The sequence below is a fragment of the Pieris brassicae genome, chromosome 6 (genome assembly GCF_905147105.1).
Source record: "Pieris brassicae chromosome 6, ilPieBrab1.1, whole genome shotgun sequence".
NCBI lineage: Eukaryota > Metazoa > Arthropoda > Insecta > Lepidoptera > Pieridae > Pieris > Pieris brassicae.
This window is the reverse complement of record NC_059670.1, coordinates 20,874,784-20,901,436: the sequence shown is the minus strand read 5'-3', so window position 1 is coordinate 20,901,436 and position 26,653 is coordinate 20,874,784. Positions and strand designations below refer to the sequence as shown.

The following is a 26,653-nucleotide window of genomic DNA, read 5'->3' as shown; positions in this document are numbered from 1 at the left end:
ACCAAAACTTATTCTGTTGTTAGGTATTTGAACATAGTTACACAGATGGACAGACACCCCAAAAGAAATGGGTTTTGTCTAAATTTATACCTTAAGTTACAAAATGCCTTTTACATACAACTATTTTAAAACCGATATGTTTATACCATAGGTATTACACTAACTTAGGCATACTCAGTGAGTCCCCCTGAGTGTTGCAAACACATTTATGTAATGAAATAGTCATTGTATTGTTTTGATTGAATCTGTCACTATACATTTTGTATGAATGTTAATATATAGAATTTAAAATAAATATTAAAATAGCCAAGTTATCTGTTCCCAATAGTTCAAGGTCATATCTGAACAAATCCTGCTTTAGTGACATTGAACTACAATTTTGTTAATTATTCATTAGAACAACAGATTCCCATACAAGGAATAAACATTAACCTTTTGACATGTATTTCTACATCTACAATATAATAAGTAAAAAAAATTGCATGTGTGTGTAATACCAAATCAATTAGAGGCAACCCTATGGAATACATATATTCTTTTATTTTAGCTCAACATTCAATACAATATGATCTAAATTGAATACTATATGTTTTTAATATCTTCATGTCCCGTAACTGAATTACTTTTCTTTTAGACTTATTTGTTCTTTTTAGGTTTAGTTACTATATTTAATGGTACATAGTACCTACCAATTCAAAAGTAATATTTTTGTTTAATTTGTTCTGTTCTATTTAGTAATGCTAAGGTTTAGGTTTTGGTTGAATAACTTAATCATTATGAGGTGCGATTGTAAGTTCAGGTGTTTGTCAAAACTCTTTGATCATTTTCCTGCCTGCATGCCTGAGAAGATTCTCACTTAAACTTGCCACTGAATTGTGTTTTACAGTAGGTTATTTGTTCTTTAGTGTGGAATTTTGGTATTTTGCACATCATCCTAATAATGTGTTGTTTCGGGTACTATCTGATATATATAGTAAAACAGCTGTTAGAATCTTACTTATCTTAAACTCATTAAATACCTAGTTTTAACATCCTCATTTTTATGATTTTAATTGTGAGCTATTTCTTGTTTTTCTTAACCCACAAAAATTTTGACTGAAGTACTTATTTACATTGCTTTCGTCACATCCGTAATAGCGATTAAGCGCTTAATTATAATGGTTCCATTAATTTTATCACTGACATTGAGAGGTGATAGTTCAATGTCTTTTGAGTCTTTCGACGAGACGGCGAAACAAAGACGCATTTTCATAAACGTTTTCCAAGACACGGTATTTTAAGTACTATCATGAAAAAATTCATTAAAATTCGCATTAAAAATCCCCGACAAACACTGTAAACCACAAGTATTTTCAAGTCGGTTATATTTCATGAAAGTTGATTGGTTCATGGTGAGCTGTGTTGGCTTCAGCGTGCGACTCTCATCCCTTAGGTCGTAGGTTCTGTGCGCCAATGGACTTTCTTTCTATGTGCGCAAACACATTCGCTTAACAAAAAAAGTCGTAGGCGTGTGTCAAGCACCTACTTGCCTATTAGATTGACAATTGACCATGAAACAGATATCTGATGCCAAGTACAGACCTTTTTAAGGTTGAACCGCTATTGATTTATTTATTTTGATTGATTCCTGATTTTAGTTCTGGAATACATATCAATGTTTTTTTTCTTTGTATGGTTAAGGTCTTTATAAAATAATATTCCGGTAGTTGGTAACAACAATTGCATATCGGTTCTATGAATTGTTATTAAATAGTTGTATGTATATATAAAATGTTTCATACATGGGCTACATGTAATCTGTCGTTTTCATTGTTTACAAGGAATTTTCGGTCAAAGGCATGGAAGTCTTTGACTTGATGATTCATTATGGTCTACCGATCTGTAGTGTCGCTTAGGCCTCTGGAAATATCTTCGTTATCGCCAACTCAACTGAAGTGGGTCGCTCCATGCAATATTATGACTTTGTAAAGTTAGAATATTTCGCATTTATTTGTGCAGTCCCCTGTTTGGTATATTTTAGTTTCAATATTATATTGATGTGATATATACTTATGGATTTATAGGTGATGCAATTATTGCGTAAATATACTATATAATAGTTTATATCTTCTTAATATTATACTATTAAACGTTAGGAAAGTTAATTTTATATTGAACAGTTCGTTTATCGAAGAATATCCTATAACCACGCTACGCCCAGTTTTCATATATTAAAGAAAGTATATATTGATTGAATAGTTTATCATTGTTGGTAATGACTGTTCAAAATAATAGAATATTAGAGATACAATAAGTATGGAATATACGTTTGTTCTTTGAAGCTGTTACTGTGAAGCAATCGTCATTTTTTTAATCGGATAAATTGTATATACAGCTGCCATTGTAATTAAAACAATATAAATGTTTTTATAGAAATTTCTATTTATTATAAGTTTTTACTTTGCACGACACGATTCGACTTATCCAGTTAACTAATAAATTATTAATTTTTAACCGATTGTCGTATTGTTTACGAGTTTCACAATAAACAAAACCTTGTGTTTGTGTTTGACTTTCTAGTTTAGAAACATCTTTATCCTTTAACTGAATAGTATACAGGGAGTAATTCAATTTGGTTTATGATTAATGTTAATAGTAGTTTAATATATATATAAATATATTACAAATAAAAACATCTTAAAATCTATTTTACAATCGGTCATTGCTATTATTAGGATATTGAATTTTACTCCTGTAATGTTTACGTCATAGTGAGTAAACTGCCATAGAAAATTAGCAAGCGTATTTTGACTCGACTATAGCTGTAAATAATAATAAAATAAATATTAACTATTTTTTTATGGTAACCTTTTATAAAAATTAAACGGTCATAATACAGCTCCAATGAATATACGAGTCTCTTTCTGTCAAATCGTGATTACGCTACAATGAAAAGGGATATATTAGTGTATATAGAGTTTTTAATAGTACATAATAGAAGTCGAAATAATATTTTTTGAACTGTCAAACGTTTTATTAGTTATATTTTTTATTTTTCCACAAGAATTGTTAACAAAAAACTGAAAAAAAAAACATGTTGCAACTGTCTAATACCTACAAAGCGATCTCTTTAAGACAATTCTAATTATATAAATATATATATTCTAAACTTAATTATACTAAGGAATTAAATGTTAATATTAAAATAGACAACTAATGACTTAAAAAAAACATACCAAAACGAAGAGAGGAGAAAAAATTCCGAAATTTAATTATAAACATTGAAGTTTATATGGATTCTAAACAATAGGACAAAGGCCTGCAACGTACTCGCTAGCCCTTTGGCATTGCGAGTGTCCACGGGCGGATTGTAACATTAGGTATATAACATTTAGGAGCCATAATAATATACTTGCATTGTCAGGTTTTGGTTTGTCCACCGTTGGGCAAAGGCCTCCTCCATTTTGACTGTTTATGATACATAATAGTTTGTCACCGAGTTAACAATTTAAGAGTTGTGAATTTGAACAAGAAGAGTTTCTTGCCAGTTCTTGTCAGTCCTTTCTACCCTGGGCATAACCTACCTAGTCTACGTGGCCCTGGATTTGGGAACTAGCAATAAATGTTATAATTTCATTTCTGTTCCGTTCATAACTTAAATATTACAAGTTCTCTATAGAAAATTTGCTGATGTATCTATTTATAGTAGTCTATTTAAACACATATAATTAAAGATGAATTATACCCGGCCCTTTGCCGCTTACCACTGCCTCCAAGGTCCCAAGGGTTGTCCTCATCTATTAAATATATTGGCTATTTATAATTTGCATTCGTGAAAATTCTGCAATCTTTGTATTGTGCACAGCGCATGACAATGTTTTGTTTATTTAAATTAACCAACGGTTAATTTTTATAATTTATTTTTTTCTTAACTTGTCTTGAGTGGCAAATATATATAGAGATTTTTTTTTCGAATATAAAATACAGAGCTAAGGATATTTTAGATGATTATGAATGTTTATATATTCAGCTTGGATATATCACTTATATAAGATTGGTGGTTGTTGAAAGTTTAAAAAAAATCTGTTTTAAATTTTGTGGAATATAGTATGAATTAAACTTTAGTTGTTTAGATGTGTGACGACGGGAATTACAACTACAATTGTATTTTCTATTCAATGTGAACAATTAGGACAGGACAATTTTACTCAGTTGTCTTGGCTGAAATTAGGTGAATTTTGCCTCAGACAAAAAGCACTATACGTTCGTTAGTATTGACGTAGAGCGAGCGGGACAAAAGATGGAAAGAGATAGCACAACGTACTATACAAAAATGCCAAGCAAGCGACACAAACCAGCTCGAGTATAAATGGTACAAACAAATATATCTAATTTAGCAACTGCTATATGTTTATGTCGCTTTTACTATATAAAAATAATTAATAAATACATAAAGGATTATCTATATTATTCAAAAATTAATGAATATATAATCAATTTGTGTATTTTTAAATTGACATTGCTTAGGGCTGTATTTCTAATTTTGCCCTCACATTTTAGTGTTTCCCTTGAATTTAGCATTTGCAGCACATAATAATTATGTTATATTTGTTTCTAAATACTAACTTTTAACTTTGAACTGTTCTATGTAAAAAGTTATACCTACTCTATAATATACATATATAAATTACGACCAAATCTAAGTAAGGAAGTTTCATGAAACGGACATCTTTCTGCTTCTTTTTCGCTGCCTTAAGGAAATCTGCGCAATACGGCCTAATACAATTGTTTCGATGAATTGAATTCAAAGATTGTTGATCTATTTATCAAATGTCCCAAAGAGCTGCATTGCAAATTATTAGATAAACTATCTAGGTAAATAATAATAAAAAGCGTTGATGAACGTACTCATAAAATTCCAAGGGTACATTTTATTTTGAAATCACCTCCTATTTTGAAGATGGATAAAATTAGCGTTAATGCTGGCATCAGCTGATGCGTAACCCTGCGCAGTGCGCGCATATTAAATACATAATTAGGTGTATAATTGCATGCTTCGTTTGCGGCGTACGCCTTTGGATGGCAGCTCATGCAAATAATGTAGTACATTTGAGTTATTTCATCGCTGCCCACTGGGTTGACACAGACTATCTCAGTGTATGTGACTTTGGTGTGGCGATTAGTGGACTAGCGGACAGAATTATGTATAGTATGTTAGTTAGTTAACTGCAGTTAAATTTCATCATTGGACGTCGAGAATACGAAATTCCACCCGTATCACCTCAACGTCCGTCGTTCCACAACTGAACGTTTTTTTATGGCGGTTTTGCGGCCATCACTATGTGGACGGGCTCACTATTATCTAACCAATTCGAGTTAGGACTTACAAGGCCGCCAATGCCAAGAATAACTATGTGTCGAATGTTTGTATGAATTCTTTCGGCAAAGCCTCATCTTTGGGTTAGCGTTGCAACCCATAGTATAAATGTATAGTTTTCTCAAGTATTCGTAAAGGTAGATGTTAGTTTCGGACAGCTGAGACGCGTTTATTCTATTTTTATTTCTACATAAATTCCATTAATTGTGCTGGTTAGATAGACATATATTTGTCATAGCCGTGTTGGCCTACTGCTTCTTATGCCTAAGGTCAATCGGTGAAGGTGTTCGTGAGGCAACCAGGCTTGCCTTAGACCAAAAAAGTCGACGGCGTGTGTCAAACACAGGAGGCTGATCACCTATTTGCCTATTAGATTGACAAAAGTAGCGCCACTGATTTGTTTCATTTGAAATAGTTTATTCAACTTTATTATATTTATAAAATATTACATTTTACGTTAATAGTTGTGCTAGTGCAGATAATTTTTTACCACGTTAAAATTTTCATATTACCTGTCTCGGTTAACATGGTTTCAAGAAAGACCGTGCAGTATTTACGCATAGCAACACATTTTTTTATTAATGTTTTATATACTGCGTAGCAACACATTTTTTTATTAATGTTTTATATACTGCGTAGCAAGTTTTACGTTCTTTGATATATGAGAAGTGGAGATGTTCAACATTATCATGTGTGACTCATATCCGATGTTTGTGTTTGAAAATCTGGTTTTTGTTAATTAATGGACAAATAATTCTTTAATTCTATTCTTGTACTGCAACTAAGTATTCGTCCTTTTCAATCGAATGATGTTTAGGCTGTGATAGAGCGAGATGAGTGTGTTTACTGTAAAGTCGGCACTATATACTCATTTATTCAAGCCTAGTTTGTAGTTACAAAGTTTGAATATCCCGAAGTTTGGCGTGCTCAGTGTTATTTATAGTCGTCAAAGCGAAAGTGGTTCATTTATTTTAAATAAATTTTTATATGTCTATATTATAATAAGAACAGCAATTGTATTCATATTATTTTATTTAATATAATATTTTAATTAATTTTAACCCAAATAATCAGTCATAAGCTTCACGCGTCTCTCCTAAGTCTAGGTTAATGTATAAAATGATCTACAAACGATAGTACCAGTGTGGACTTCACTTAAGTGTGTGGCTCAAACCAGAGTGCGTGCGCTCAAGTCCCGGTTAAAGTCCCGGACTTAAAAATATATATAAACTAAAATACACATAATAGTTATTCAAAAACCGGGCAATATATTAATTAATAAAAATACACTGACTATAAATACATGTCAACCTTATTTACCAACATTACACATGCAGTCAGAATGGTATGTATCTATATTTCAAAAATATCTAAATTTTGATGTAATTTCAACTGTTCCCTATTATATTATTTTATAAACTGAAAATCTTTGCTTTTTTAAACTATGTATTAGTTTCCTTCGACAACATAGGCCTATCAAACCATATATCAATGCCGCTACAACCTCTTTAGGTAGGCCTCAAGCTTCATGATCATGTGTTAATCTAATAGGCAAGCAAATGAATGAATGAAAAGCCTTCTGTGCCTGACGCACGTCGTCGACTTTTCGGGTCTAAGGCAAGCCGGTTTCCTCAGGATGTTTTCCTTCACCGTTCGAGCGAAATGTTAAATGCGCACATAGAAAGAAAGTCCATTGGTGCACAACCTACGACCTCAGGGATGAGCGTCGCACGCACGAAGCCACTAGGCCAACACTGCTCCTATCAACCCATAACTACATAATACATTTTCGTTGATAACCGATATATAATATTAAGGATGACTCGCATCGTTTAAATTATAATTATCATTTAAATTCACAGTTTTTTTTACAATGACCGTGGACCGTGATGCAGACATTGAAAAAAACTTTAATTACTTACAATTAGCATGCTAATTACTAAATCTTTGCCTGGTGGAGGTTGCGTAACGCGTTGCAAAAGGTGTTGCCCAAACCAAATGCTTTCATTTCGAGTCGTCGCGAGCGTATTTAGTTCAAGTTTTAACTGATCTAAAAAGGTGTGCGTAAATTCAATCATTGCTTCAGCTTCAAAAATACGTAAAAGAAGTTGATCATTCATTTACGAATTGGAATATATAAATATGAATGATATACTATGTTTGCATACTTTAAATTCAGTGGCACTTTTTAGGTCTGGGCCTCAGATTCTGTATCTGATCTTTCGTGATCAGTTGTCAATCTAATAGGCAAGTAGGTGATCAACCGTGCCTGACGCACGTCGGCGACTTTTTGGGTCTAAGGCAAATCGGTTTCCTCACGATGCCTTGCTTCACCGTTCGAGCGAGTTTTAAATGCGGATTTAGAATGAAAGTCCATTGATGCACAGCCGAGAATCGAACCTACGACCACAGAGATGAGAGTCGCACGTTAATTCCACTAGGCCAACTCTCAAAGCATACTTTATTGATGATTATTATACATACGTTATAATTACCTTTCTCATTTGGTTTTTATCAACTTCAAAAAGGAGGTTATCAATTTGACCGTTATGTTGTAATTTCATGAATCTTGATATGTGCTTAATTTAGAAAGTGTATATATCATATCGATAAATTTGTCTGAGACTTCATTCAGTTATATATAGGGAACAGTTAAAATTACATCAAAATTTAGATATTTTTGAAATATAGATACATACCATTCTGAATGTATGTGTAATGTTGGTAAATAAGGTTGACATGTATTTATAGTCAGTGTATTTTAGTTTATATATTATTAAGGAATGCGTTTTGCTTTTTGTCTTATTTATATATGTACATATATACAGTAAAAATCTGTTATAACAACATCGAAGGGTCTACGCATATTTGGTCGTAAAAGCCGTATGATGACGTTGTTATTAAGTACCTAATACAATAGACTTCAGTATGGACCTTTGATTGTTGGTCAATATAACCGGTATGTTGTTGTAAACGGTTTTGACATATATCTAACTAACACTAACACACACTGTTTGCGAAATATGTATTCCTCCTTGTATTCTCTGCTAAAGCATTCCGAGTGTAGAAAATGAATTGTTATGATAACTTATTCTATTATATTATCGGGCTTGACGTCACTTAGGTTTAGGAGTACACAGAATCAAGAAATATCCACACCATACCAGTTACTCGATACCTATTTTAGTGCGCTGTGAACGTGCTTCAACGTTTACTTTGCGTGCGAACACATGATATTTAGTAAGGCAAAGAATAGTTTAATTATCATGAAACCTTCATAATTATAAACGGTCGTTAAATTTAAACCCGTTTACGCCAGCAGTGACCTCTCAGCAAGGATCATGGACTATCCTTGCGCACGATACTTTCCTTTCAACGGCACCCAATATTTATATTAGCTGATGCGATTCCACTTGGTTAACTGTGGTCAGAATGCGAATCCTTGAAGCGGTCTAACTCTACCTCCAACTAATCAGAGACAGGGTTTACTTAAAACACCCTAGTTACTTTAATACTAACTTAAACGATCAGCAGCAAACGAGCAGAGATAAGTTTTACTTATATATGTAAAATCTATATGCAGTCAAAATTTGTTATAACGACATCGAAGGGGGATTTCGTCCTATGTTGTAAAAACCGATAGTCGTAACAGCCGATGACGTTGTTGGGTCTCTCTGCATCTTCTACCGCATTTACCATGGGGAGTGTTCAGAAGAGTTGTTCGGTCTAATACCCGCAGCTGAGTTTCATTATCGGACGTCAAGGCAAATTACAAAATACCATCCGTATCACCTCGACGTCCGTCGTTCCACAACTGAGCGTTTTCTAAGGCAGTTTTTGCCGCGCACCACCACTATGTGGAACCAGCTGCCCACTGAAGTATTTCCGAACCAATTCGACTTAGGGTCCTTCAAGAAAAAAGCGTACCAATTCTTGAAAGGCCGGCAACGCACTTGCGAACCTTCTGGCAATGTGAGTCCATGGGCGGCGGTATCGCTTCATATCAGGTGAGCAGCCTCTTGCCCGTTTGCCTGCTATAACATAAAAAAACGTTGTTATTAAGTACCTATTACATAGAATTCAGCCGGGACTTTTGATTTTGGTCAATATAAGCGGTATGTTCTAAACGATGTTGTCGTAAACGGTTTGTATATATATGTTGCGTCAGCCTTCCGAAATTTTTTTATCACCGACTGGACAAAAATTGCGTTAAGGTTTTGGAGATTAACATGAACCTTTGGTATTTGTCACAATGTGTATGAAGTCAGGATATAACTATGAGCCTCACTTTATAAATAGAAGTTGACGCTACGTCACGATAAAATCAATTCACGTTCCGGTTTTGATAACGTATTTAAAAGGTCATTGCGTTGCTCTGGTTCCTCGAAGGCCTTGCAAACTTAGTGCCAGTTGAATATGGTCGTTATCCTTAGAAATTTCCACGTACTATAGCGAAAATATCCTGGCATGGTTTTTTTTTAGCATATGCATGCCAACTTTCTGTTGATACTTGTAGGTGGATCATTAAATAGTTGTTTAACTATTATTATTATTACTATTTTCTAAGGGTGCACAAAGAACGCTTGAAATCTTATTACATCTAAATATTTGATTAATCGTTTTATTATAACAAATTAAGTCACTCTGAATTATAAACAAAAATTCAGCTTACAATTTAACTATATATATATATATAGTTTAATTTCTATGTTATGTATTCATCTGCCAATCAAGCAAATTTGAAGAATGCAACAATAACTTAAATTTAGTGTGGTCATCTAGTTTATTATTAAGATAAAAGTTAATATATGAACACCATCAACATAATAATTTAGCTTATTTTAGTATTGTATTTTTTTTTAATTCATGGTACATGGTCTTGATATATAATTATCAAATTAATGTATACAAAATATTACTCTACTATTTTCTTACTCATTCTTCTCCGTTACTCTCTTCTTCTTTTTAATATTTTTACTTGTAATTTTGAGTTTCAAAAGTGTCTTTTATAAGCCTACTTGAAATAAATTATTTGACTATGACTTTGAAAGCGAATAAATGTTAAGAATGTAAGGATTCTACTTGTGTCATTCAGGTATGTTCTATCATTGCAGTGAGGTGATGGAGTTCACTTCCTGTCCCTATTCGCTTAGCTCCTTTATCTTCCTTTAAATCTCTACTGTACAAACATTACCTGACCACATCGTGTCTCTTACTTTCATACTAACTGTTGTGAGACTGATCTCTGAAATTATCGTGATTCATGTGCATTTTTTTTTCTTTTTCATGTATTTTTTTTGTTTTGTCTAAATAACTATTGGTTGTTTTTGGTTCTCGCTCAACTTATCTAATTTAATACATTTTTTTTCTTACAGTGGTTGGCCTGGACAGGCCGCCAGTTGCCCTATTTATCTATCTGCAACGAATTGTTACTAAATAAATATATAAAAATTGTCAGCTATCTAGAATATTTATGACACATATATGTTATAATATAAATTAGTTATACATTTATCATATAACTATTATAGATCAAAGCATAAAGTATCAACAACGCTCGAGTTAGCAAGTGTTGAAATACAACAATGAAAATCCTCCGATTTAAAAAGTTATCAAAGAATGTTGCGAAACATTTTTGAGGTGATATTCTTTCAACAAGTTTTGCAGTGTTGGATCGTTTCCTATTACGCAAACAACTCCCGTCTCGAGACTCGAGAACTTTCACTTAGCATTTGCTCCAATGCTAATTTCAGTGATAAAGTTATTTTTAGATTTTATAATGATGCCGTTAATGTTACTGTGTATAACAGTGTCAAAATGTGCTCATTCTAAGCGGTACTCTTGATGTGTTCGATTCACTGCTGTGTACCTACCATTGGATTATACTACGGTGAAGGTGAACACCGCAGGGAAACCTGCATGTCCTACATCAGAACATCGATGTCGTAGCCACATATATAACGGAACGGCCACTTTGCCAGAAGGCTCGCAAGTGTAACCTGTCGTATTACTAATAAAAAGCCTATAATAAAAAAATATCTAACGAGCATATTTCTGAGGGCATAATTTGTTTTGTCCCTGTGAGTGCCCCACTGGTATACATGAAGAGACATGAATAGCAAATGTTTTATAATGACTTACGCTTGCCCGCGGCGTACACAGAACAAGGACAAGGACTCGGTGAAATTAAGGAGTAGCTTAGACTTGGTTTAATATTCACAGGTATTTATATAGCTCTTTTGTTAACATAGTTTTTACACATTAAGAAAACACTTTAACCGGATTGAAGCTATGTATTATTATTAAAAACTTATAATTATTTATTGTGGTCACCGTGAACAAGCAAGCTGAAAAGCACGCGAAACGTCGGAAAAAAATTAAAATTTTAAATAATGTAAATAATTATAAATTTTTAATAATAATACATAGCTTCAATCCGGTTAAAAAGTGTTTTCTCAATTTATTTAACTCGTGAAATGTTATTTAACACGCCAAGTTGAGGATACAATGACAAGTGCTTACGAGCAAAGTGCAACGTGTTACGGAGGCGCAAAATAAATCAATGATATTAGGTTATCACCAAAAAAACTGGATAGAATCGAATGTATATATATATATAAAGCCATGAATAGATATATTAGAAAATAGCTGGATCTGAAGCTGGAGGGTTCCGCTCAATGGTAATGAAGGAAGCTAGGATATTATAACAAGTAAACAATGTATACAGCAAAGCTAAACTGTATATTCTAATTTTTGTAATTGTGATTGTAAATTTAATGGGCTTTTATTTATTAGTATACCATAAGAAATTTGTAAAAAATTTGCTGCAATAAAAACCAAAAGTAATCGTGTAGATCTAGAGCCGAATCTACACGTTGCGCGTTTAGTATCTCAATTATACCCGGGCCCGAAATAGAAAATTTAAACAGGAGTTGTCCCAGTTTCCAGAATGCCGAGGAAAGTTGCTGCTCAATGCGAGCTCTGACATATTTACTGGTATTGTTTTGTTTGTGTTCAAATGTTTTATTGTTAACTAGCGGTGCGTCCCGGCTCTCTCGTGCATTGCTTAATTTTATAACCGTTGACGTTAATAACAATCTTCCATATGGAGCAGAGTTGTTTTAACATTGAATTTATTTTACTGCGAGAAGTCTTTGACATATGGCTATTAAGGTTAACAATAATTTACCAAAAGTGTTAAAAGATCTTCAGACTAGAGACAGTTATAAAAAAGTCTGATCAAATAGTCTAAAAACTACATTTTTTAAATCGTGTTGGTGTTTTGGAAAAAAAATACTATTCAATAAATGATTATTTGCGTGAGACACTGTAGTTGATATAAATTTAATTGATATGATACAAATCATAAGAATTCACTAATTCATATGACTCATAATGTAAAATGTAAAACTCCTTTAAAGACAAATTTGCGCCCCATTGTGTGTGGCAGAATATGCGAACTTACTACCTTTTTGTACCATATTCTTGCAATAAATTATTATTATGGGATAGTTCGCTTTAGTCTGTAGAATATATATCTTATACAAGTCACGAAAGAGCTCTCTAGTTACTCTATATAGTAAAGTTTTTAGTATGTATTCATAATAGTGATAGAAACACATAGTTTAATTACCTCTTAATATACAAGAAAAATTTTGTGAAGCGAGTTATGTAACCTAACGTTAGTTAATAATTAGAAGCCCAAACAACACACTTTAAGCCAAAATGTGCTATTTAGTTTTTTTCACACTCATAAATTGTATAGCAACATTTTTGTTTTCGATAATGTTCAAGAATGCCAATTGCAATTGAGGTTGCACTTAAATTTATGATCCCTTTGATACGACGGTTTTTGTAAGTGTCACTATCCCGCAACCCCTAATTTTCTGTTAATTTTAACTCATATATCTACAAAAACTGACACCGAAGTTAACTCGGGCTCAAAGTTTAAGCGAAAACTTTTACTAATAAAATTTTCACGTAAAGTTCAAGCGGGAATTTAATGAGCTTTAAGATTTGAATATTGAAAAAAATTAGGCAGATTTTAATCCAAAATAAATATCAAATGCCAAAACTTAAATATAATTAGTGGATTTTTTCATAATTTTATCAAAAAATTTGTAAAACAAAACCAAAACAACACTAACGTACTTCAATTAACTAGATTCGTTTAAAGCGTAATCGAGCTAAATAAAACATTTTAACTATCTAGAGGTCTTTGAAAAATGCAGTGTTCCACCACTCAAATATCTTAATGGTTGTTAAAACAAGAGCAAACGGAGGGTTCAACCATTTCGCTGGTATAGGGGCTTCAAACAATCTACCCCTTTTAACTGTTCACTTGTGTTTTTTAGAAAGACAAGTATGGCGGAATTGTCTATTAATTTTCTTCTATATGGGACGTGGTTATGTCTCTAGAATCAACGGGCCTAAGAGTGTGTTTCATAAATGATACTTTGTGATTAGTTTGCGTACGTTTAAATGTATTGGAATGTAACATAAGCGAGCCATAGTTCACGCGTGTCTGAATCTCACCCAGAGGAGAGTCTAACTCTTTTGTTTAGCAGCAGTGTTAAGGCATACGCTACATATGACCTCCATATGTTATGAATGCGAGGGTAAGACGTGTCGGTTGATAGGTGTCATTAGATGTCTGAAGAAGAGGTCGTGCATTGGCGGGCAGAATACGAAATTCTAACCGTATCACGTGGACGTCCGTACTTCCACAACTTATGTATGCAAACTATTTTCGAACCAATTTCACTTTAAGGAAAGAGCGTACCAATTTTAAAAAGGGCAACGCACTTGGAAACATAGATTTTTGACAACACACAGTGTTAGGTACTTGGCTATATTGTGTCAATTATGTAGATCGACAAATTCCATCAACATCATAGCAGTCTCGCTCACAACGGCTGCTGTAAAGTACTAGAAACATGATGATTACACATTCCAACAAAAAACAAATAAAATAAAAGATGTAATTAAATTATATATAAATATATTTTAAGGAATGTATAATTAAGTTTGTTATGGAAGTGCTGGGAACCCTGACACCGGTATTTTGTACTTAAAAGGATTCCCAAATCTTGTACATTGTAATGCATATATGTGCTTAAAATTAATCAACACATTTTTTTTTTATATTACGAACTTTGTTTCATGTAACAGTTGATCAATTTATGGTATTCGTATAAAAATCATGGAATAATTGCATACCAAATTTGGTGTTAAATATCCCTTTTATTGCGTTAAGTGCTTAATTATAATGAGAAGGTTTATGTTTCAAAAATTTAACAGTAATAAAATAAATAAACTACAAATTGACACGTTTGGTAATTGTTAAAGTAATTAGGTGGTCATAAAGTTCGTTAAAAGCTTTTAGTGTTTATCACTAAATGTGCAATTTAACGTAAAATCCGAATTTATAAATAAGCAAACTAATGTGTTATGTATCATTGTTTAGTCTAAACCTGTTGCTCAGAATAGAACAAACTTTATTATAGAAGGCTGATCGATATTTTAATCGACAAAAGACAATGGCATAGTAATACAAATATCTTGAAGAGACGAAACGTTCTGATAAATGATAGGCCGGCAACGCTTAAACGCCTCAAACAAGAATGTAAATAAAAACTCGATAATTGACATTGTTTGGTAATAAGGCGCACAAATGATTCGTATTACACACGCTTACACCCGTGGCCGTATAATAATTCAAGTGAACGATTTTATGAATGAAGCTCGAATGGCATTTATGTTTATTGCCTGTAAGCGGGATCTCGGATCAGCTGATTTTCTCATTTTCAATTCTACGGTCGTGTTGTTTTTTCATCGGGATGAATCGGTTAATTGTCTGGTTTAATTATTGATTGTGAGGTGTATTAACTTATGTGAATAAGCGTAAACTGAGCTGGGTGTAAAACTGGGCGAGGACGAATACGAATTTTGAATTGCTTTTATGAAATTATGTTAACTTCACGGTCGTGTGTCTGCTTAATAGTTTAACAACACGTGGCAATCTTTCGATTGGTTAAGTAGATTTTATTCTTAAACTTAGTTTGTAGTACTACGTTAAGATGCTTGTTGAGGTGTGTGTGCAATGTGGGGATGTATAAGTGTGTGCGTTTTTGGCGATATTAAAAATCCATTCGACTTGCTTTTTTACTTTGAAAACAGGCGTTTGAAATTAATATGCAACGAAGCGAGGCTCACGTACTCTTTATTATATAGATTTACAATACAATATATACCGTTTTATCCTGCCTGGTGTTGCTCGGTGACTTGTAATGCTTAAGTATACAATGCTAATAGGTTAAAACATATATATAGTATATATAAATCAAATAACTCGTAAAACACTTTTACTAACACACACCTAATATTGTATAAACACGCCAATCATATTATTTAGTCGTTAATTTAATAATAGTCCAGTAGCGTAGTTTTTGCGCGAAACTTTATGGCCCATTTTATAACAAGTGGTTGGTAATTTAAAATTCTGATATGTATCTTATATAAGACCGAGTGTATTGTGTTTATCTTGATGTTTTTAAACCCGAGTTTTCTTACAAAATCGTTTTGTTTTTTGTGTATGTTAATCCTTTGGTAGTAAACATGTTGCTAAAATTAAATTTACTTAAAACACTAATTTAGTGCTTGAATAATAACTAGATTTAAGGGCCTATACGGTCGCCAACATACAAAAAATCACATTGTTAGTCATCGTTTCTTGTATGGCGAATGGAAAAAAATATATCGTGGAGTTGAGTAGTTTATGTATCCATTTTGAGAGATCGATACACGATCGGTAGAAAAAAAACCAAACAGCCAATTTTTGACACATTGAATTCATTTTATGACGAAAATGTTTATAGACATTCGTGCTGGGATAGGATCTTAAACGCTTTTTTTATAAAAGTGTATTGTAATTGATAGCTAAATTACAATGTACGTCAAGCTTTCATAAGATTTGTTTTTATAGTTTTGATATAGGTAGCTTATCCAAGTTCATGTATGCGTTCAAATTTATAAGACTAGACCTTTAATATTAAAGTGGCCTCGTTTGAGACCTTGTTGCGTAATAGAATATAGATTCGACGTCTCGTGAACTTTGTGAAACTTTGTTTAACGACCCGAGTTGGGAGTTGGGAAAGTTAACTTCGAACTTCTGTCTGGGACTTAGGCCGTTGACTTTGGGTTGCTATGGTAATTTCGGTTCCCATGGTAACTTATTTGTTTTGACGCGAATTTTTAATCATTCGGTCTAAGTGTTATATATGTTTATATTGTCCCTCTTACTGTTTATATATTGTGTCTTAATTGCTTTATTTTGTTCCATTAGTTTTATGTTATGTAGTTTTGTACTTCTAGCATACACTTTTTTTCTCACAGTGGTTGCCTGGAGCGCTGGGCAACGATCGCGTATTGTATTTTTGTATTGCGATGTGTAAATAAATAAATATGTTTAGATATTTATTTCAAGCTTTGCCAATTGGATATAAATTTAAAATGTATGTTTTATTACGGAGCACAGGTTTCGGTATCACTTCATAACGAAATCAGCCGCTTTTGTAAACCATAATAATACTGAGCCATCAGTGGTCAAGCATTTATTAGACGTACGACTTCCGTGTTACGGAAGTCGTAAGTTCGATTCACGGTAATAATTGACACATTATTTGACTATAGGTTATGTAATTTATAATATGTTAAGTTGCGTAAATTTTAATATGATGATGGTAATCCGTGATTCTACTGTAACATTGATTAATTGAGTGGTTTTCATTTTTATTATAGCAAAAAATTGTGTGTGATGTTTTAGCTTTCTAAAACAGATTTGGCAGCTATTTGACGGATTCAATTGTGTGTTATCTTTGTAACAATGTGTTACTTAATTTAAAACTAGATATTGTCTAATAATGATATGCAGAAACGTCAATAAACTAAGTATGACTGCTCTGAGTCAATAATGTATTTAGATATACGGGAGACGTCGCTAAGTCGTATAGGAATCATTACCCCCATTTAATGATAAAAATGCAGTAAACCCACTTATAACACGGTACTGTTATAACGCATTTTGAGTTCTTAGTATAACACGTGTACTCACCAATATAACGCGAGGACTACACACGTTATATTTCTGTACTGTGACTTTTATAATTAATTTTACGCATTTATTTCACTCATAACATGTTTTTTTTCTTAATATTCGATTTAAATCCCCTTTAACGAGAAAAGTTAAACATGAATCATTTGTAAATAGCGCGCTATGTGAGAATACCGTGTATTAGGAGGCATTACTGTACTCGAAAGTATTGTTTATAAATCATTATTTAAGACTTTATGTAGATTTTGTGTTGAGCGAATCTTCTCACAGCCATATGGGGTGTTGAACGCTAAAAGGAGAGGCCAGTCCAGTCTAGGCAGCTGCTTCGAATATTCTACGGGTTCGATGCCTTTTAACTTAACAAAGAAAGTTGTTACAGGTGCACAACCAAATAGAGTTTTACCTTGAATAAGGAGATTTTTTTTCCTCTTTTGTAAAATGTCTCGATAAATGTTTTTAAACTTGTAATATCACAATTATATGATGGCATTAAGTATGATTAGACATATCCTGAACTCTTGAAGGGCATTTGGGTTATAACACGTAGGATTTACGTCTGGTAGTTTATAGAGCCCGGGCGACAGTAAGCCCTTCAGTCATAGCAAGTACAAAATTCTAGTGAGTGTAAATAGTCTTTACGCTTTTGTATTAAAGTGTAGTTTACAAACGGCACATTATATAAACTTGTATTAACTATCATGATAGAAAAAACGACTCGTAGGATTTACGACTGGTTATTTATATAACCCGGACGACAGTTGACCCATCATACAAATACACAAGTACGTAATGTCAACTTAAAAGTCCCTCAAATGGCGTGAACGATCCGCATTGTCTAGGCCTTTTGTTTAAGGTCGAACCGAGGCTAAACCGCAAGATAAATACGAACAGTAAGGACACGAACGAACGCCCTGACGTCATATCTAAATTTGGTTTTTATGTAGGTACCTAGTCGGATGAAAAATGGTAGCCGTAACATATTTTGCACATTTAAAAACAACTTTTCTTATATTTTGTGGGTATGAAGAGTGACAAATACCGTGATTACGTAACTTTTGATAGGTTTTTTTTTAATGTGCTCAACTGATGTGAAGCGATACCGCCGCCCATGGACACTCACATTGCCAGAAGGCTCGCAAGTGCGTTGCCGGCCTTTCAAGAATTGGTACGCTCTTTTCTTGAAGGACCCTAAGTCGAATTCGTTCGGAAATACTTCACTGGGCAGCTGGTTCCACATAGTGGTGGTACGCGGCAAAAAACGCTCAAATAAAAATATGGGCCTGTAGTCAAACCATTTCGAATATAGGGCCAAGAAAAGAGCGTACGAATATTTAATAGGTAACGCATTCGCGAGCCGTCCAGCATTGTGAGTGCCCATGGGCGGCGGGTACCACTTATCATCTGTCGAGTCTCCTCTATAAAAGAGTAATAAGCGAAACTTCAGCTAATAAGCTATAGCTAATGGCTTCGTATATTGGCGTCGTTTGGAATATTTGTTCAAAGTTTTCAAATGTAAATATTTAAAAAATAATTGGATTGGCTACTTGCACTATTAGTAACTGAAACATTCAATAGTATTACTTGAAATTGCCAGTTTCAAAAATGATATCCTGGGCTAGTACCATTTTAATCAGCAAAGTAACCCTTGTTTGAATCTATCCAAGGTTTTCACATTTGGGCAAACACTTGGCACTGTTTGAAACACACTGTGGCCGGCTTAGCCAACCAGTTTGTAAAGACAGGTGACTAATCACCTGCGCACACGTTGAAAACATTAATTTCTAAAATCCAAGGACATTTATTTTACTGGCTTATTTTTCATGTTGGGATTTAGAAAGATTTGGGTGTTAAAACAATATATATTTTACAATTATTTTAAGAAAAAATATTCTAGGTTCGTGATACAGTAAGAACTGCGTTTTAGGATTCTGTGGCTTTGTGTGTGGTTTTTAGTCACATAATAATAATGCCCGTTTATTTTCCAATCTTTGATCAACTGTTGAAAATATACAGTTTAAATTTGTATACAATTTTTTTTCTTGTTAATAATCGTAATCCTAACTGCTTTCAGTGACATTGATCCCATCAACCCATTCACGGTTAAAGACCTCCAAGCTTTTCCAAATTCCTCTAGCCCTGGCTTTCTTTCTCCATTCCCTTCCGCTAACGTTTCTATATCTTCTATTTACCTTGTTCTTGGGCGCCCTCTTCTCCTTCTTTCTCGTCTCCGCCCACTGTCCCTCGTTTTGGGTATATAATTTCTTTCCATTGCTTTCTAGGATACTAGTTAAGTTTTCATATCTGTGTTATATGTCCACGTTTAGTAGTATGTGAAAGATAAATGTATCTTAAGGTTAAAGGGGAATTTCCCTTTTAATTATTAGGGAACGATTATTCTATTTTTACGGTGGACGTGAAAAGTACACCGGTATGTATTTTTTATACATATTCATGACATGTGTAAATGAGATGTTTGTCAAATACATCAATCACCGGCGTTTATAAACAAAGCTTTGTCAAAAGTCAAATGTCAAATCGCTATTGAATATTTATTTTTATGTGTTTTCTATTACCAAATACATTTTTGTTTTTATGAACAATGACGATTACAATAATGGAGTAGGATACCACTGCGTTGTGGCTGATGAGAGCTTTTTTCTATATATCCGATGAGAAATGCATTTGCGTATTGCCACCGATGTTGCAAGGGTATGTGGGACCCACAACAGAATCTCTGCTATACAGAGAGCTGTCAACAATTCTTTTGTCGTTCAATTTTTTCGATAATTTCCTGTGAAATGGAGTAATTTTTTTTAAACATATAACTATATATATTAAGGGTTATTGCGGATTTTTTTTATAGGCAACATATCTTGCGATCCAACGCATACTCTCCTCATGATTACATCAAAAAACATAGCTGCCGAATCGAGCAGTGAGATCGTGTACTATGAGGTTAAAGTTTTTTCTAGAACAGGGGGCAAACGGGCAGTAGGCCTACCTAATGTTTAGTGATACCGCCGCCCATGGACAGTAAATGCCAGAGGGCTCGTGTGTACGTAACCGACCGTTTAAGAATTGGTACGCTCTTTTCTTGAAGGCTAAAATTGAAGTAATTGAAATTTAGAGTCAATCAAAAAATATTAGTCCGGAAATTCTCATCTCACAAGTCATATTTCGCTGAGGTGAAATTGTTGAACTTTTTGTTCATGTCCTCCAAAGACTTACATTTGCTAAGCCTGGAGTAATTACGTAAAGGGTTTCTTTGCATATGAATATTTCATATATAACAATACAATTCAAAGGGTCGTTACGTATCCAAGACATTGAAGAAGAAACATTCTTATATAATGTACAACGTAGCTGCCGCGTGAAGTGGGTTTTGTTATATAAAAGTGCTCAATCGATCTTAATAAATAAATAATAATAATCCAGTGGAGTTATCAACGTGTGGGTACATGATTGCGTAATTCGCTTGGTTATTATTTTTTATTGATATATAAGAAAGTTAGCTTGAAACTGCCTAGCCCCGACAATCTTACCCTTAATAATTAATAATAATAATAAATTAGCCTCATTTATTTCTTTCATGAAGCATTAATCCATATTTACAAAATACACACTATTTTTTTAGTCATAGAGTATAGGCCATCTCTCGCTACCTTGAGCATTTTTCTCCCAATCTTCCACACAAACTTCTTTAAGCTCGTCAGCCTACCGTGCAAGAGAGAGACTCTTCTCTTCCCTGCTGGCCGTTTCCACTTTGTTTCCTATTATCTGATTATGTCCCAAATATATATAATAAACAGTTTCTTTGTAGTATACTATAGTTGCCCGGAAGAGATCGCTTGTACGAGATAAGGCGTTGCCCTGCAGTTAAGTTTCTGATCTTTATATAGGGTGTCTCAGCAAGAGTGCACTTTTCATTTTAAAATAAAAACAATTGTTTCATTTTAAAATAAAAATATTCGGCTTCAATGACAGGCCATTACGCTTTTCATGAGATTTTCCATGACTTTTTCACAGAGATGTGGCTGTATCTCACCGATGACGCGTTGGATTTCCGACTTTAAGACTGTCATTAGGAATATCGACCTTTAATACATAGTTTTAAACTCAAAGTACGCAATATTATATGCTGTCTCAAAAATCTTTGAAGGTGTTTGGTGTGATAAGAATTTCATTCCGAAATTTTTAATTGAATTAAGCTTAAAGTTGCACTTTCTAAGTTATCCTTGTGTTGCATATCTTGCACCTTGAGAGTTTAAGAATTAGTTAATATTCCAAATTCAAATTCAAACTGTCTACATTTAAACTTTTTAATCAGTATTCTACTTTGTAATAAGTCTCTGAATATTTGTTCTCGTTAGAGTCGTAATTTTTTTTATGAACATTTGAGTATGTGTAAAAATAAGAAAATATCGCCTTCACCAAAGCTTTATAACTGGTATTGCATTGCATAGTGTGTAATGTCCTGTCACCTCCGAAAGATCTCATATGCTTCTCATGGTTTCTTTACTTGTCACGTACAGGTTATGTTTTATTTATTATAAATAGGTCAATAGGTGAGTCCGTTTTTTTAGGTTCCTACATAGGGGCCGTTCAAGCAATGGGGGGGGGGGGGGGTTGGATTTTCTTAATTGGTGAATACGTCAACAGTAATTAATTACTGTTTTAGACATATTACCCACACATTATCTAAGCTGGAAAACGGAAGGCATTTTCGAGGATTCATACAAAAATAATAAATTAACTATTATTTTAGAGAGCTTTTCTTACTTTTGCTGACAGGGGGGGGGGGGGTATATAACGATTACTTGAACGGCCCCATAGGCTAACGTAGTGGACCTAATATAAACATATTTAGCTAACCATAATTAAAGCCTTTAAAAACCTTTTAAAATACTCAGTAGGTCATAGGAAATGTATGTTTAAATTGGCATCTTCGAACTTAGGTATTCAAAAAAATACGGTCAAGATCGACTCGTTAATTAAGCGTGTTTTATGAGACGTTTTGCTATATAATTAAAACGTGTTACAAATAGGTTCACCGAAACGCAAACTATACTGTTTTTCGAATATCGTCTTTAAATTATCTATCTAGTGTACACTATATTAATTATGGATATTAGGCACAATTCAATTGGATTACACAGCGAATTAACTAATGTTTTATTCAAAGTAAGACCTTAAGTTTATGCAACAAGGTTCAATTTACCATGAATTGTTTTCAGATTTGATATATATATATATATATAAGTGTAATGTAAAACTATTTTAGTAATACAAATTGTAATGTACTAACAATTAACTTAATAGTCGGTATTTGAAAATACTTGATGGTCGCGAAATTTGAGGGTAGGTAAAAATTATTTAGGTTAATATTCATTTTAACGTAACAACAATGAGCAGAACGGACTTTTTCAAACCATTTTAATCAATATTAGTTATAAAATTTGCATTATGCGTTTGCGGACCTCGAATATTTTTTAATAATATAAGCTTTAAGATATTGATTGCATTTAAAGAAGGATGATTCGTTCAACTTATAAAGCTTTTTTTAGTACATTGTATCAGGCTTGGACGCATACATAGACAATAACAACTACTAATTAGTGTGAAGGAAACAGTCTTGCACTTGATATGACCTCGTTCAAAGACAAAACGATAATATGCACCTGTATACTGACGTCATTGCGAAAAAAGTGCCAGTGTCTGTAAAAAGTATTCTGTTGGTCCTTCCACTTTGTTACTGTATCTTCCTAGTATTAATCATACTCTTATTGTCGTCCTGTGTAAGTAATTTCTATTTAAAAGGTACATAGAAATAATATATAACAAGATTGTTACATACAAATTAATTATACTAAATAATAAACCTGTAAATTGAATTCCTGCAATGGCTATAGCGTATATATATGTTATTGTTTCTGCTCAAAGAAAATAACATTACCCTCTAGCCTAACTTAAGGCTAATTACTAATTTCAAATTAATCTAATTTACTCAAAAGGATATTTAACATAAGAAAGTATCCAATAACACTTACAGTCTCTATTGAGTTAGTTTTTTTTTAACATACCTCTAAAGCAGCTTATTAACACAAAATTCCTAGTGCATCATGAAGTATATATATATGTAAGTACGATAACATGTATTTACCTACGACCCACGAGATAGGTGCTTAATTCCTACGACGTCAATTAATAGACATGCTCCTCTATATTTTGATAATAATATCACGTTTAATGCAGTTTTTATCGTTTAATTCATCGCTCATTCTAAAGTGTTTTTCGTAAATAAATCTTATATTGCGATATTGATACTAAATACAAGGATGTAGTTACATGCGGTTAATGATCTTTGGATATTTAGAACTTCTATAGCTTATATAGAATGCTACCCTATATATATATATATATATATATATATATATAGATATATATATATATATATAGGCATATATCACAATACATATTTGGAATTTTATATTTATTTATTTATAACGAAACACACAGAGATGCGTACAGAGAATACAATACATGCATGTGCGTCAATGACAAGTGTGTACAACATTTAGGGGAAACATTACAATGATAAAAGAGAAATAAATGTATATGATGTTGTGATTATCGGTAATTTAAATGAGCTGATGTTATTTTTTCTGTTTCAGGGAGGACGGCGAGGAGAAGCCGAAAGCGGCGGAGAGTCAGGACGATGGCTACGAGACGAGCAACAGCGGCGAGGCGCGGCGGAAGCCCTCCAGCGCTGAGGGTTCCCCCGCGCCCGTCCCTCCCCGCACCCCTCCGCCTGAACCGCCTTTCGAGCCCCTTTTACAACGGCCCTTCCCTTCCCCCTACCGCCATTTTGAACCTCCAGCGCCGCCACCTCATCACGACCCGGAACCATACCAGCACTTCCCCTTTCCAAAGTACAACCAAGACGCGTACTTCAAACGAGAACCAGAGGCACCGTACGACATGAGCCAACAAATGCCACATCAGTTCGGTAAACGTAGTGAGGACTTATACAATGGTATCAAGCAAGAGTGCGAGGACCCTTACTCCTTTGTGGAGGACGATGCTATGTGTGCCATGTTGGGACAGCAGCATCATATGCCGCCGCATATGCAACATCACGAACACCTCCCGCATCAGCATCCCCACATGCAGATGCACCCGCAGCAAATGATGCTCAATCAACCGAAGAAACGTGGTCGAAAGAAGAAAATTAAAGATGAAAATGGGTAAGTTTTTTTTTTGTTCAGTTCGAAACCTTTTTATCCACAGAATTTTATATATCAATAGTCTCCAGACGAGATATTTTGTTTAATATTATTAACATTTATATTTTTCTTTTTGTCATCTTAATCTGACATTGTTCACGAAACCTGATCTAACAGGAAACAGCATTATCTTAAAATATGTATATCCTATTCTCCAATTAAATAAAACCCTTTAGCGCGTTGGCATAACGAGTGCCAAGGTACCAAAGGCGTGGCTGTACCAGTTTTCTGACCTATATCTTGAGATAACATGGGCTTAGAGGCCTTATTAGCGCGTGCTAAGGTACTACTACCCTAAGCGTGTCAGGTTAGCCTTAATTATATTGTTACGAATATATTACACTATTGTTCTACCAATTCTATAAGTATGCTACCTTATAAATAAAGTAACTTCAGTATAAAATGTGTATAGTTATGTAATAATATTCAATTAATTTTATAATAAAAACAGCTAATCACGTGGTTCATAACGTAATTGTCGGTTGTACGCTGCTCTAAATAGTTCTATGTTTAGTATGAACAACGGTGATACATAAAAAAGAAAAACCATTGGCGCTACAACGTTGTTAAGTCTGGGCCTCAGATTTATGTATATGTTTCATGATATGTCAATCTCATAGATAAGTGATCGGCCTTCTGTGTCAGGCCATAGACTTTTTGGGTCTATAAACAGTCGGTTTCCTCAAGATGTTTTCTGTCACCGTTCGAGCGATTGTTGAAGCGCACATAGAAAGTCCATTGGTGCACAGCCAGCAATCGAACCTATTGAACCTTTTCGAAGATCGATTGTCTGATGAGAGTCGCACGCTGAAGCCACTAGTCCAACACTGCTCTAATGTCTATCACATATGATACATACCTGTGATTTGTGTGTTAAATAGTATTTTCTGTGTAAGAATAAAAACAGTTGGAACAGTCGAAAATAAAGTAATTTTTATTTCAATATTAGACGCGACTTCCAGCTACAAAAATAACGCAGTTCGACTTAAAACATTATGAGCCTCTGTGACATTCCAAAAGCTCTTAATAGGTTTTTTAGGTATTACGAAAACAACTGAAGTTATTCTTGCGATGTTTTCGTGCTACGTTTGTGCGGTAAAAGTTTGAAACTTGAAAGACAAAGTTTGTTTCGAACTATTCGTGAACAGTTTGGGTCGGGAGCGAGGTTCTTACATAATATTGTTTAATGAACTGACTAGTTTCAGTATATTATGATGGGGAAAAGTTTAAACGAACATCTCTATGTTTGTTAAATTACTTTTTTTCAGTTTAATATTATGGAAATATAATTGTTTCGTAAAGTTTGACAACGTCTTTGCCTTACAGCCGCAGACACAAAAAATACGCTGTGAAATTTTAACTCCAAGTGTATGTCAACGTAGTGGCTTGGCTCCTGACTCTCTTAACTCTTGAGTTGGAACTCCGATCAATCTATTTATCTGTATAGTTAATTCTTGTTCTTTTTTTTTGGATATGTAACAGGAGACAAACGGGCAGGAGGCTAGCAAGTGCGTTGCCTTTTAAGAAATATTAGGTTAGGTTATCGATTCCACACAGTGGTGATTGATTTTAATGAGTAAATCAGCACTTCTCAGACCCAACACTTGCCTACGAAGAAATAAATGACGAAGAAGATCTGCTCAGGCCATTGGCAAGGTTGTGGCACCAGTTATTTTTAACTGTCAGCTAGTATTTTTTAATGGAAAAATTTACGAATGGTGTAGCAAGAACGTGTTATATAATCAAAATGACTGTTTTTTCTCCCTATACAGGCATCCTTGACTCTCGTATGCTATTATATCATTGAGATAAATGTTTTATTCCTATAAAACTTGCGAGTGAAAGACAAGGCCAAACAACGCGTTTCAGCACTTGACGTAGGACACCTTTCGAGTGGCAAGG

General features: G+C 33.8%; 1 protein-coding gene across 5 annotated transcripts in view; it reads left to right on the top strand.

Annotated features, from left to right (window-relative positions):
- LOC123711327 (trithorax group protein osa) overlaps nt 1-26,653 on the top strand; it is a 70,468-nt gene that overhangs the window by 2,929 nt on the left and 40,886 nt on the right. For all 5 annotated transcript variants that reach the window (XM_045663852.1, XM_045663849.1, XM_045663848.1 and 2 more), the window contains one exon: nt 24,140-24,712. In XM_045663852.1, the coding sequence (XP_045519808.1) occupies nt 24,140-24,712 (573 nt within the window). The remainder of the gene's footprint in view (nt 1-24,139; nt 24,713-26,653) is intronic.